The sequence below is a fragment of the Henckelia pumila genome, chromosome 1, assembly GCF_033568475.1.
Source record: "Henckelia pumila isolate YLH828 chromosome 1, ASM3356847v2, whole genome shotgun sequence".
Classification (NCBI taxonomy): Eukaryota; Viridiplantae; Streptophyta; class Magnoliopsida; order Lamiales; family Gesneriaceae; genus Henckelia; species Henckelia pumila.
The window spans coordinates 39761021-39775603 of NC_133120.1; the positions used below are offsets into that span (position 1 = coordinate 39761021).

General features: G+C 37.0%; 1 protein-coding gene across 1 annotated transcript; it reads left to right on the plus strand.

The window, feature by feature from the left end:
- The first annotated feature begins 3708 nt into the window (after nt 1-3708).
- LOC140861438 (uncharacterized) lies at nt 3709-4314 on the plus strand. The gene has a single exon (XM_073264459.1). It carries the CDS (start codon nt 3709-3711, stop codon nt 4312-4314), a length of 606 nt encoding a protein of 201 aa, XP_073120560.1.
- The last annotated feature ends 10269 nt before the right edge of the window (nt 4315-14583 follow it).

Below are 14583 nucleotides of genomic sequence, written 5' to 3' on the forward strand. Positions count from 1 at the left end.
TGAAAAACGACTTACTCATATAATGCAAATAAGTTTTGATGAATTTTGATGTATATATGTAGATCTTTTTATATATATATATAAATATTAATATGGTTAATTTATTCCACTTAATATATCCATCTCGTAATTATATTTCTTCATTCGACGTGATAGATGTCATAATGATATTTTAAAACCTACTTATAGCACTTGACACACTGAAAAGAATCTAAACAACATATATGCATTTAGTTGTTGAGGTCATCTTCCATCCATTATGTTATCTTAGTGCATATAATATTAAATTTAAGATAGTGTAATTTTTACAATAAATACAAAATTTATTTTCAACTCATTAACTCTAAACTATACACTAAAAAAAATATTTTTAAATATTCGTTATTATTTTATTCACAACAACTAATTTATTCACAAAATATTTATAAATACAATAATTAAAATATCAATTATCTAAAATAATTTTCTATATAGATATTTATTAAAAATTTTAATGAATTGAATTTTTAAATACTTAAATTTATTATTTAATTGAATGTCATTAATTCACTATTCAAAAAATTACAATCACACATAAAATAATATGAAGATAAATTACTAAACAAAAAATATTAAAATGATGTTTAAAAAAATAGAAAAATTAGTGTTTCTAATTTTTTTTTTCAAAGTTGTATCTTTGTATTCAGTGTTAATTTATTACATTATAATTAATCACATAAATTAGATAATAAATTGCTATTAAAATACATTACACATAAAAATAATATTAAGATAAAAACAATTAAATATAACATTCATATTTATCAAATTAAAATTTTGTTATTTTATTCAATTGATAATATAATTCAAAACATAAATTTAGTTATTTATTTAATAAATAACTAAAATTTTAAAATAAATTGTTAAAAATTTACATAATAATCATAATATTTATTAAATTTAATATATGCGAATTAGTAAATTGGGTTTTAGGTACTACAATACATGTACCTATACCAAACTGTATAATATAATTAAAAAACATAAATTTAGTTATTTATTTAATAAATAACATGTTTTTAAAATAAATTGTTAAAAATTTACATAATAATACAATCAAATTATTAATAAATAAGCTTAAGATATATGGTAACAAACAATTAGAATAAAAAAAAATTAAAATGCCTAAGATAAGGTTGCTAGAGTGTTACACCAAATTTGGTGCAACACTATAATTTTTGTTGGGAAATTTAGTTTTGGTGTTTACAAGTACAAAGATTAAAAGAAGACCAAAAACTAATCAAGCAACTAAGAAGCGTTAAACTGATATATGAAGCTAAACTACTTCACGAGCAATCTCCGCGCTCAACTGGCCGAAGACACTAAACTGACCTCATCGGATTACACTCGTTAAACTGATATATGAAGCTAAACTATTTCACGATCAACTGGCCTAAGACGCTAAACTGACTTCATCAGTTTACCCTCACCAATCTACTACATCGCCAATTTTTGGATAAGTTCTTCCGTACTCTGACACACTCTGCAGAAGGTTTGTGCCGTGATGCAAAGGGCAATGTCGGCTCCAGAATTTGTTGTTGATAGTGATAAATCCAACGGGAATAATTCAAAACCCTATCTGAAGATTCAATTTGAATTTATGGCCGTAAACAATCCAAGAGTATAAATAAAGATTTTGATCGAACAAAAGAACCCTCTCACGCTCTGCAAATTTTGCTATTTTATGAGAATATTCAAAGTCTTACATGTTCAAGAATTGATCAAAGAACTCGAAGCACAAACGCCGAAGTGTTATTCTGATCATAGAAGGATCAATTTTGTGCTAAAGATTTCAAGTTGTATTCATCTATGTTCTATCATCAGTCTAGGACTGAAACTGAGTTGTTATACTAGGATTTCTTGTTTAGGCAGTGTTTAATTCATAAACTGGATCGGGGTTTTGCAAATTGCTTGTATTGTGATATCCTTCTGAGGTGGAAGAAGGGGGTGACGTAGGAGTATTTGAAATCTCCGAACATCCATAAACATTTGCTTGCATTATTTTAGTTTACCCACTATCATCACCAAACCTAACTGATAACCACTCAGCGTTTCAAATCTGTAATTTGACATATTTCCGTACATACTATTGTTTGTCAAATTACATCAGACATAAAGATAAGATTAGAACTCAGTCACTAAACCGATCGAGTTCAAATATTTTATACTAAACTGCTTGAAAGTCTATTCACCTCTCCTCTACACTTTCAACCGATCCTATCAATTGGCGTCAGAGAAAGATTCTTATATTACTCTTGAACATTGTATCAAAATAACTTCCTATGTTCTCCAAAAAAGATTTTGATGATTGGAAGATTCGTAGCTATTCAATGCACATATCATCATCTGATCGAAGATAACTCATTTTGTGTTATTAAAAACTTCTTATGTTATCTACACATGTATCTTCACCTAGCGTTCTTTATTGATAGCTTATCAAAAAGAGGGACGATTTAGAAGAACTTTGAAACTGAATATCTCTTTGTCATCAATTTATATATCAGTTTATTGCTTGCTATCTCAAAGTTTTGATAAACACCAAAAATGGGAAAATTCTTGGAAAATTCAGTTTTTGTGTTTACAAGTACAAAGATTAAAAGTAGGCCAAAACTAATCAAGCAACTAAGAAGCGCTAAACTGATATATGGAGCTAAACTACTTCACGATAAATCTTCGCGCTCAACTGGCCGAAGACACTAAACTGACCTCATCAGTTTACACTCGCTAAATTGATATATGGAGCTAAACTACTTCACGCTCAATCACCGCGCTCAACTGGCCGAAGATGCTAAACTGCCTTCATTAGTTTACCCTCAAAAGTCTACTACCTTGCCACTTTTGGATAAGTTTTTCCGTACTCTGACACACTCTGCATAAGGTTGTTCTGTGATGCAAAGGGAAATCTCGGCTCCAGAATTTGTTGTTGATAGTGACAAATTCAATGGGAATAATTCAAAACCCTATCTGAAGATTCAATTTGAATTTATGACCGTTAACAATCCAATGGTATAAATAGAGATCTTGATCGAACAAAGGAACCCTCTCACGCTCTGCATATTTTGCTATTTTACGAGAATATTCAAAGTCTTACACGTTCAAGAATTGATCAAAGAACTCGAAGCACAAACGCCAAAGTGTTATTCTGATCATAGAAGGATCAATTTTGTGCTAAAGATTTCGAGTTGTATTCATCTCTGTTCTATCATCAGTCTAGGACTGAAACTGAGTTGTAATACTAGGAGTTCTTGTTTAGGCAGTGTTTAAGTCCTAAACTGAATCAGGGTTTTGCAAATTGCTTGTAAAATTCAAAGTCTTCTAGTGATATCCTTCCGATGTGAAAGAAGGGGTGACGTAGGAGTATTTGAAATCTCCGAACATCCATAAACATTTGCTTGCATTATTTTAGTTTACCCACTGTCATCACCTAACCTAAACTAATAACCACTCAGTGTTCAAATCTGTAATTTGACATATTTTCATACATATTCTTGTTTGTCAAATTACATCAGACATTAAGATAAGATTAGAACTCAGTCACTAAACCGATCGAGTTCAAATTTTTTATACTATCTTGTTTGAAAGTCTATTCACCTCCTCTAAACTTTCAACCGATCCTATCAATTGGCGTAAGAGAAAGGTTTTTATCTTACTCTTGAACACTGTATCAAAATGACTTCATTCAGCAAGATTTCTATGTTCTCCAAAGAAGATTTTGATGATTTGAAGATTCTCATGCAAGCGCTTCTATCAGCTTTAGATGATGACATGTGGTTTGTCATCACTGATGGACCTCTTACAATCACCAAGGTTAATACTGCTATAGCCATTTCTGGTGGTGGTCCACAATACATTGATAAGCCAATAGTTGAGTGGACAGTCGAAGATAAGAAGAAAAAAAATCTTGATAATGTGGCTAAAGACATCCTGTTCAAAACTCTTGACAAGAGCACTTTTAGTAAGATCAAGATGTGCAAAACAGGAAAAGAAATTTGGGACAAACTGATTCAACTTTGTGAAGAAAATGAGAAAACTAAAGAAAACAAACTGTCTGTTGCTATTCAGAAGTTTGACAACATCAGGATGAAACCTGGAGAATCAATGACAGAATTTGATGAGAGAGTTAGTAGCACAGTCATTGAAATTCATGCACTAGGAAAGATATATCCCAATAGGGAAGTTATTCTCAAAGTTATTCGAGGTCTTCCCAAAGAGTGGGATGTAAAGACAATGGCTATGAAGGAATCAAAAAGACTTGAACAAATTGGAACTACATGACTTGTTTGCAGACCTAAAGGCCTATGAATTTGAGTTTGCAAACTCGAGATGAAGATCAGTTTACCTCTCAACTGACCAAGGCCTTGACTGCAGTCAAGATAGAATCACCTGCTCAACTAGAGAAGACGTCAGAACAACTGAGCAGTGATGCTATGTCCTTATTTGTAAAGAAATTTGGAAAATTCATTCGGAGAAATCAGGAGGGATCTTACAGAAGAAACTTTCAAAAGAAAGATACAGTATAAGAACCAAGATGTTGCTTCAACTGTGGGAAAACAGGACATTTCATAGATGACTGTCCTAAACTGAAGGACTTGGAACGAAGAAAAAGCTCAAGGGATGCCAAACACACTTCGAGACAGAATCATGAAGCACTGGTTACAAAGGATAGCAAAGCCAAATGGGCAGAAACGGATAGTGAATCAGAAGAATCCAACTACTCCTCTAGCTCCAGTGACGATGATGAAGAATTCAAATGTCTAATGGCAAATGATCATGAGCAAGCATCCACCAGTGAACAGGTATTTGATTTCAGTTTTGAGGAATTCACTCGAGAGGTACTAATCACAGCACTTCACGATATGACAAATGAGTATCACAAACTGTCCCTCGCATTTTATGAAGTCAAATCAAAGCAAGAGGACCTGCAAGATACCTCAACTATATCCCACTGGGAATAATTAGTTGAGATAAACTGTCTTGAAACAGAGATTGCTAAGCTTAAGACTGAGAATGAGCTACTCAAGATCAACATCATGAATTTTACAATAGAAAAACAAAAAGTGGATGATCTGGTAAGTTCATGGAATAAATCTTCGAGCAAGCTGATAGAAATGCATGATTTACAAAGACCCCTGAATGACAAAACTGGTCTAGGGTATGGTAAAGCAGTTGACATTGGTAAATCAAGTACTCTACCCAAACTGAATATGTGCAAAGGCAAGTTTATAAAATTTGTACGAGCAGTTAGGGTAAATGAAGATGATAAACCCATTCTTATGACTTGGCAATCAATACAGCAGATGAACAGAAAGAGATTTTGTATTGGCTTTAATACTCAGGAAACCAAAGTTGAAACTGCTAAAAGTCCTGAAAGGACTTACGTATATCAACCTATTCCTATGCGATGAAATCAAGGTCAATATCACAATCAACGTCCAGTTCAGAATCAATATCGACAATTTAAGCATATTGGAAAGGTAAACCAACATATGGTCTCACAAGCACATCACACTCCACAATTAGAGCACCTAATTTAATACGAACCTATAAGAACACTGAAACTGGTAAACTGGTCAAAGTATTAGGTTTGGGTTCCTAAAGGATTAATCTCTCGTGGACCCAAATAGATGTGGGTACCAAAAGTTATTCAACTTTGTGAATGCAGGTGACAGGCGCAAAAGAGCAATTAGATGAATCATGGTATTTAGACAGTGGATGTTCGAGACACATGACTGGAAATGATAAACTATTGTTTGAACTCACTAAATACAATGGTCCAACCATCACATTTGGAGACAACTCGAAGGGTTAGACCGTGGGTAAGGATAAGATTATCCACGATATCATAATTGTTCAAAATGTTCTACTCGTTGAGAATTTGAAATACAACTTAATTAGCATTAGTCAAATGTGTGACTATGGATACTCTGTTGAATTTCAAAAACTAACTTGCATTGTTAAAGATGCTTCTGGTGAAATTATTTTGACAGGAAACATATGTGGAAACACATACAAAGTATGTTGGACCAACCAGTCTAGCAAATCAGTTTGCCTCGTAGCTTCCAATTCTAAGCAAAACTGGATTTGGCACAAGAGACTGAATCACCTAAATTTAAAATCTATTGTCAGCCTGAGTAAGCTTGAGCTAGTAACAGGCCTGCCTAAAATTGATTTTTCCAAAGACAAAGTATTCTCAGCTTGTCAATTTGGGATGCAAGTTAGGCCATCTTTTAAAAACAAGGGTTATAGCTCATCTTTCCGATGCTTGGAAATGTTGCACATAGATTTGTTTGGTCCAATACCAGTAACAAGTTTAGGGGGAATGAAGTATACTCTTGTCATCATTGATGATTACTCACGTTTCACCGGGATCATTTTCTTAAAATCAAAAGACCAAACTGCTTCTCAACTGATCAAGATTTTTAAAAGGCTTTTTAACAAAAAATATAGTAAGATTGACAGAATCAGAAGTGACAGGGGAACTGAATTTGTCAATCAAACTTTGCTGCATTTTTAGATCATTATGGAATCAAGCATGAATTTTCAGCAGCTAGGAACGCCACAACAAAATGGTGTTTGCAGAAAGGAGAAATCGTACTCTTAAAAAAGTTTGCGAGAACCATGTTAGCTGATTCCAAAGTCTCTCAAAGGTTTTGGGCAGAAGCTGTGAACACTACTTGCCACACTCAGAACAGATCGATTGATATGTAAGAAATTTTTGAAAACTCCTTATGAGATCTGGAATGGCAGTACAACCCAATATATCCTCTTTCAAAATTTTTGGATGTAAATGCTACATCCAATAACAATGGTAAAAGTCATCTGAATGCATTTGATGCCAAAGTTAGATGAGGGTATATTTCTTGGCTATTCCTTAGTTAGAAAAGCTTATAGAGTTTTTTAAAAAAGAACTCTAAATGGTTGAAGAATCAGTTCATGTCATATTTGATGAGGATCCTATCTACTGTAATCTCAACTTATTCTCATCAAATATCATATCTATTTCAGAAAATTCAACTGGAAAATGACATCGAAGATGACAGTGAAGATGACTTCTCACCACTCATCAGGTCCCTTCAAACTCCTGAACCTGAACTTGTGGAACCAACAGTTGAGGGTCATGACTTTGATCAACTAGTTGACACTCACCAAACTCACACAGTTGAGACAGGTGAAGCACATCAGCTTGAGGCTCAAGAACATCACTTACAAACTGAAGGCACATAATTTGGCCAGGACAATGTGTCTGATCAAACCCAAGAAGAAAGTGAAACCTGAGAATCATCCTGAACCAAGACTAAAATGGTCCAAAAAGCATCCAATAAATTCGGTGATAGGTAATACCATATAGCACCACTAAAGGACAGGCGAGGACAAAATGATCAAGGAACTATCTTCATAGCAAAGAGGCCGTCCATAGTAACACCCCGATTTTATCTTAATCGACTTTATTTGAGATAATCGGAGATTTCAAAGTTCAAGAGCCGACTTGATTTTGATCAGGGTCCTTTTTGCAAATTTTGGATTTTTCAGGGACTAAAACGCAAAAAAATGGAATTGTTATAATATCTAGACTTTGACTAAGTCTCCCATTCTCCCTTCATCCCTCCCAAACGTTTCTCTCCCCCATTGAGAGAACTCAACGTGAGTTTTCAAGCTTTTTGGATTTCCTCCCGAGCTCGATCCGTCCGTTAGAAATTATTTCTGGAAGGCAGATTAGCGATCACGGCTGAGAGAGCTTCGTTATACCGTAAGTATTTCTCCGATCGGATATGTTTTGTTTTTCGGAGGTGGTTAGAATCGATTTAGATTCTAGTATGTTGTTCCTGGCGGAGTTCTGATCGTTTATTATCTGTCAGTTTTGAATTAGAGCGACGTTCGGATTTGTTATGAATTTTTGAAGGGATTTTCGAAAAAGTGAGTTTTGTGATTTGTTGGAATTGGATTGTTTTGGTTGAATGTTGATTGATATGAGTTGCTTAGAGTGATATTTATGCTGTTTGCATTTTCGTGTTAGTTGAATTTATAGCCGTTATGCCGCCCGTTTGAGATTTTGGAAATTGGAGATTCGTTTGAGTTTTTGGGTGTTGCTCGTTTTGAATGGATTGATATTGGATTGATTTTATCTCCGCAGATTAGTTGAAGAATCGTGGAGTTCCGAATTGGCAACTTTCGAATCGTTGACGAGGTGATCGAGGTTTGGTATCAAGTTGATCCATCCTCGAAAGTTGAATTGAATTATCATTATCGTTGCACTTGATTTGGAATGGAATTTTGATTTGGAATTCTTGTATCGATGTTGTTTCGAGGTTTGGAGCATCGACGTTGTTGAAAAGAGGTATAAGATGACTTGGATTGGAATGGAACGTGTGACTCGAATCCTGACTTGATTCGAGTGTTCCGGAAAAATCACATGCCTGCATGTTAATTGATTATTTGAGTTATGTTTGCATTTCATTCATCTTGAACATGAATCCTTGATTTGAGTAGCGGGCAGGACGGCCCTTTTGATGATAGACGTTTTGGGAATTATATCGTGAGTGGCCTGGGTGTAGCTGTTTCACCTAGTGCTAGCATACTCCTTATAGTCGCACCAAAGTCTAGAGGATGGAGATACGTAGCACCACCTCGATCGGGAGAGTCGGTGGAGTTGTTTACGTGATCTCGTCCTCGGGATCCCAAAAGCAAAAGCAGAAATGTTTTGATTATCTGACTTGATAATCTCAGATTTTAAAGACATGCATTGCATTTATGCATATGAATTGAGTTTTAGACATTCTTGTGGAATTGCATGGTTGTTTTTTGAATATCTAGAAGATGATGCATTTCGTTTGAGATGTTTTTATGATATTGCATGTTTGTCTCTTTTACTGGGAATATTATTCTCACCGGATTATCCGGCTGTTGTCTTGTCTTTGTATGTGTGCTTGGCAACAGGTGGGGCAGGACCGAGTCAGAGATCGCATGGCTAGGTGGATGAGTTGATAGAGTGAGGCCTTGTTATTGTAGAAGTCGAATTTGAAATCGAACTTAGATTGTATTCGAACTCGATTGGTATTTTGGATTTTGGAACTTAGAATTGATGCATGTTCTACTCTTTCTTGTAATTGAATACTTCGTTGTTGGAAAATTTTTAGTTGGATCATGTCGGAGCCTTTCTGGGTGTTGGATTGCACTTTTGAAGCCTTATTTTGAGCTAAAACAGCAGGCCATGCGCGCCCCGCGCGTTCTGCTCCTTTCTCGGAGGCCCGGGCAGGGCTGTATGCGCGCCCGCACCTCGGGTGGCGCGCCCGCGCGTCACCCTGTGTAAAAAAAAAAAAAAAAAATTTAGCTTTATATCTTGGATCTTTGGATGTCTATTGATAGATTAATTCTTGATTAGATGATTAGAATCGAGGTCTCACATTAAGTGGTATCAGAGCGATAAGATTCTTTGGACTGAATTTAGAAGTGAGTGGGGTAGATCGAGTCCGCATGAATTGATTCTCGCATGTGATTGAGTTATTTAAATTGATTTATTTAAATACCTTGCGAGCATGCTTTGTTGTTGAGAATTACTTGATTTACATGATTTTATTTTTGAAATAAATGAAGCATGAATTATTTGAGATATGAACTGTATTTCACCTGTATCCGGAATTCTGAGAGGTTGCAAGGGCACCGAATTGCAGCGATTGAGATATCTTGTGTCCTAACCTTTGATTATCAGATGGGTTCCTCGAGAGTTATTAATAGGAATCCACCGCCAGTTATTCCTACAACTGAGCAAGCTAGTACTGAAACGGTAGAGATGGATGCTTCAGCGACGCCTATGGAAACCTTGCTGAAAAGGTTTCAGTCGTTCAATCCGCCATTGTTGATGGGTTCAGAAAATCCAGTTGACTGTGAGAGTTGGTTGGATGATATCGATCAGTTGTTCGATTCCATCGATTACACAGATGACCGTCGAATCAGGTTAGTCATTCATCAGCTTCGTGGGGTTGCTAAGAGTTGGTGGATCATGACGAAGAAAGCCATGGAGAATAGAGGTACGGAAGTTACTTGGACTCTTTTCAAATCGGAAATTTTATAAAGCGGTTTTTCCCTATCTCGTATCGCAAAGATAAGGGAGCAGATTTTTCCAACCTGAGGCAAGGGAATCTGAACATTGAAGAGTACGTGGCTAAGTTCGATAGTCTGTTACGTTTTGCACCGCTAATTGCCGGAGATGAAGAAGCTAAGGCAGATCAGTTCATCAATGGTTTGAACCCCGACGTCTTCACGTTGGTAAATACCAACAGGCCTAACAACTTTGCGGATGCCATGAATCACGCAAAGGGAGCAGAAGCAGGTTTGTGGAGACAGAGAGGAAATCAGTTTGTGCCTCAGCAGCAGCAAGGACAGTTTCAGGCACAATCTTCTCAATACCAAAACCAACCGTTCCATTACCAAAATCAATCCTTTCAGTTTCAGAACCAACCACCGAGTTCTGAGGGTGGTAGCAGTGGAGGTAACAGGAAGGATTACTATCTCCCGAAGGGGAAGCAGTTTAAGAAGCACGGAACCAGTTCTTCGAGCTCGAGTGGTTCGAGGCAGTATGGATCGGGACAGAGTTCGGGACAGTCAGGCATGTCTTGTGCCAACTGCGGAGGTCGTCACTCCAGTGATCGGTGTAGAGGTATTTTTGGAAGCTGTCATATTTGTAACCAGGCGGGGCATTTTGCGAGAACGTGTCCTCAGCGTGTTCCTCAGCAACCTCAGAGTGGAATTTTCCCGAGACAGACAGCTCAGCCTCAGCAGAAAGCACCTACTGTCCACTCTTTCCAACCTCAGCAACAGAATGTTCAGGAAGGTAATCAGTATGCAAGCCAGCCTCCCAGACAGCAGGCACGAGTTTTTGCTCTGTCTGAGGATCCGCAGACTCAGGCTGCACCCGATAATGACAGATCAGGTAACGTTCGATATTGAGTTTCCTATTCTTATTGGACTGTTAGATACTGGCGAATCTCTTGCCTTCTTATTGAAGAATCTGTATATGTTTAACGTGCCCTCTTTTAAATTGTTGAATCGTTCGAATTGATGAATACACCAGTAGTGTTGTTAACTTCTGTTAACCGGATCTTTTAGAAGAATTAGTTGAGACTAGGAATTTTTATCGATGATTTCTTATCTTTTTGGAATGAGAATTGTACTGATCTTTGGAGCTTTTGAGAATTGTATAGCAGATGTTTGTGCCGAGCAGTTGTATTTTTTTCTTCGATGTCTGAATTCTTTTGGATCGAATGGTCTTCTTCGATTGTATGATTTGATGATGGAATTTATGCCGATCAGCGATCTTTTCTTATCGAGATTTTGGAGATGTATTCTTATTAAGTGGAATTGCGCTATAGTCTAGACATCGAGACAGTTGAAGACGCTCGAGACTCAATGTCTGAATCTGGACTTTGAGCTCGTAGCGATCTTATTGATTTGAAGACCTGTTCTTCTATTTGTCTTATGCGGAAATTCTCGTGATCTGTTCTAATTTTAAGAGTTGGAGTAATTATTTTAGCAGACGGAACTTATTTGAAAGCAGATAAGATAATTAGATTGTATGAGATTTCTTACTGCGAATTTTATCTTAGGAATTGTATGCAGCAACCGATGTTTTGAGCTGTTCTTATTTTATCTACTATCTGATTTGATTGACCGATTGTTGGAATCTGCTACCGTTTTCCGTACAGAATGACTTTCATTCAAGATTAGAGGATTGAGATCTTGTCAGAGGTCGTCAGATGTCATGTTTGGCCGAAGTCGGTTAGTTTAGACAGAGATCCTTGATGCGCTCATTCTTTCGGCAAGGACTTCGATGAGATTTTGTTGCCTGATTTCAACTTTTTTCAGTTCGATATCCTCAGAACGACGGACAGCCAGATTAGACGAGTCGAACTTTGGATGTTATGCCTTGAGTTGAAACCGGAGATGATTCGATTGTGACTGAGCTTAGGAGGATTTTCTGTAGAGAAGGAGTCGACTTTTGATTGACAGACTTGAAGGAGTAGTTTGGAAAACAGAGTTCGTGTTGGAACCGTGTCGATTTCGAGGACGAAATCTTTTCTTAGTGGGGGAGAATTGTAACGCCCCGATTTTATCTTAATCGACTTTATTTGAGATAATCGGAGATTTCAGAGTTCAAGAGCCGACTTGATTTTGATCAGGGTCCTTTTTGCAAATTTCGGATTTTTTAGGGACTAAAACGCAAAAAAATGGAATTGTTATAATATCTAGACTTTGACTAAGTCTCCCATTCTCCTTCATCCCTCCCAAACGTTTCTCTCCCCCATTGAAGAACTCAACATGAGTTTCAAGCTTTTGGATTTCCTCCCGAGCTCGATCCGTCCGTTAGAAATTATTTCTGAAGGCAGATTAGCGATCATGGCTGAGAGAGCTTCGTTATACCGTAAGTATTTCTCCGATCGGATATGTTTTGTTTCGGAGATGGTTAGAATCGATTTAGATTCTAGTATGTTGTTTCTGGTGGAGTTCTGATCGTTTATTATTTGTCAGTTTTGAATTAGAGCGACGTTCGGATTTGTTATGAATTTTTGAAGGGATTTTCGAAAAAGTGAGTTTTGTGATTTGTTGGAATTGGATTGTTTTGGTTGAATGTTGATTGATATGAGTTGCTTAGAGTGATATTATGCTGTTTGCATTTTCGGTTAGTTGAATTTATAGCCGTTATGCCGCCGGTTTGAGATTTTGGAAATTAGAGATTCGTTTGAGTTTTTGGGTGTTGCTCATTTTGAATGGATTGATATTGGATTGATTTTATCTCCGCAGATTAGTTGAAGATCGTGGAGTTCCGAATTGGCAACTTTCGAATCGTTGAAGAGTTGATCGAGGTTTGGTATCGAGTTGATCCATCCTCGAAAGTTGAATTGAATTATCTTTATCGTTGAACTTGATTTGGAATGGAATTTTGATTTGGAATTCTTGTATCGATGTTTTTTCCAGGTTTGGAGCATCGACGTTGTTGAAAAGAGGTATAAGATGACTTAGATTGGAATGGAATGTGTGACTCGAATCCGACTCGATTCGAGTGTTCCGAAGAATCACATGCCTGCATGTTATTTGATTATTTGAATTATTTGATTATGTTTTGAAATTTCATTCATCTTGAACATGAATCTTGATTTGAGTAGCGGGCAGGACGGCCCTTTTGATGATAGACGTTTTGGGGATTATATTGTGAGTGGCCTGGGTGTAGCCGTTTCACCTAGTGCTAGCATACTCCTTATAGTCGCACCAAAGTCTAGAGGATGGAGATACGTAGCACCACCTCGATCGGGAGAGTCGGTGAGTCGTTTACGTGATCTCGTCCTCGGGATCCCAAAATCAAAAGAAGAAATGTTTTGATTATCTGACTTGATAATCCCAGATTTAAAGACATGCATTGCATTTATGCATATGAATTGAGTTTAGACATTCTTGTGGAATTTCATGGTTGTTTATGAATATCTAGAAGATGATGCATTTCGTTTGAGATGTTTTTATGATATTGCATGTTTGTCTCTTTTACTGGGAATATTATTCTCACCGGATTATCCGGCTGTTGTCTTGTCTTTTTATGTGTGCTTGGCAACAGGTGGGGCAGGACCGAGTCAGAGATCGCATGGCTAGGTGGATGAGTTGATAGAGTGAGGCCTTGTTATTGTAGAAGTCGAATTTGAAATCGAACTTAGATTGTATTCGAACTCGATTGGTATTTTGGATTTTGGAACTTAGAATTGATGCATGTTCTACTCTTTCTTGTAATTGAATACTTCGTTGTTGGAAAAGTTTTAGTTGGATCATGTCGGAGCCTTTCGGGTGTTGGATTGCACTTTTGAAGCCTTATTTTGAGCTAAAACAGCAGGCCATGCGCGCCCGCGCCTGGTGAGGAGCGCCCGCATTTTGCTCCCTTTCTCGGAGGCCCGGGCAGGGCTGTATGCGCGCCCGCGCGTCACCCTGTGTAAAAAAAAAAAAAAAAAAAAATTTGCTTTATCTCTTGGATCTTTGGATGTCTATTGATAGGATTAATTCTTGATTAGATGATTAGAATCGGGGTCTCACATATTCTGTCCACCCCATGAAAAATTCGGATGTTGTCTCCACCCTGGATTGTATGAATTCAAAAATGGGTCATTCCTGGGGCGATTCTGATTTCCCATGTGGCTTGCCATAACTCCCTCCGGTTGAGAGAATGTTTGACAGTCTTTCGTGAAATGCTCTGCACCGCATTTTTCACACCATACTTCTTGCACTCGCATTGCCGAATGTCATACACTCAGTTCCTCGATCCTTTTGTTCATGAATTCAAGTTGAGCAGCCACAGATGTGAATGCTTCAACTTGATGAATTCCAGTTGATTTCCGGGCCCCACTCCTTTCAGATTGAGGATGATAGCTACTGGTTGCCATTTCCTCGATTAATTCATAACCATCCTCCGACGACTTTCGCAGTAGATTCCCACCTGCAGCTGCATCTAACATGGTATGATTTGAATGAGAAAGTCCATAGTAAAAAGTTTGTACCACAAGACCGTCTGGT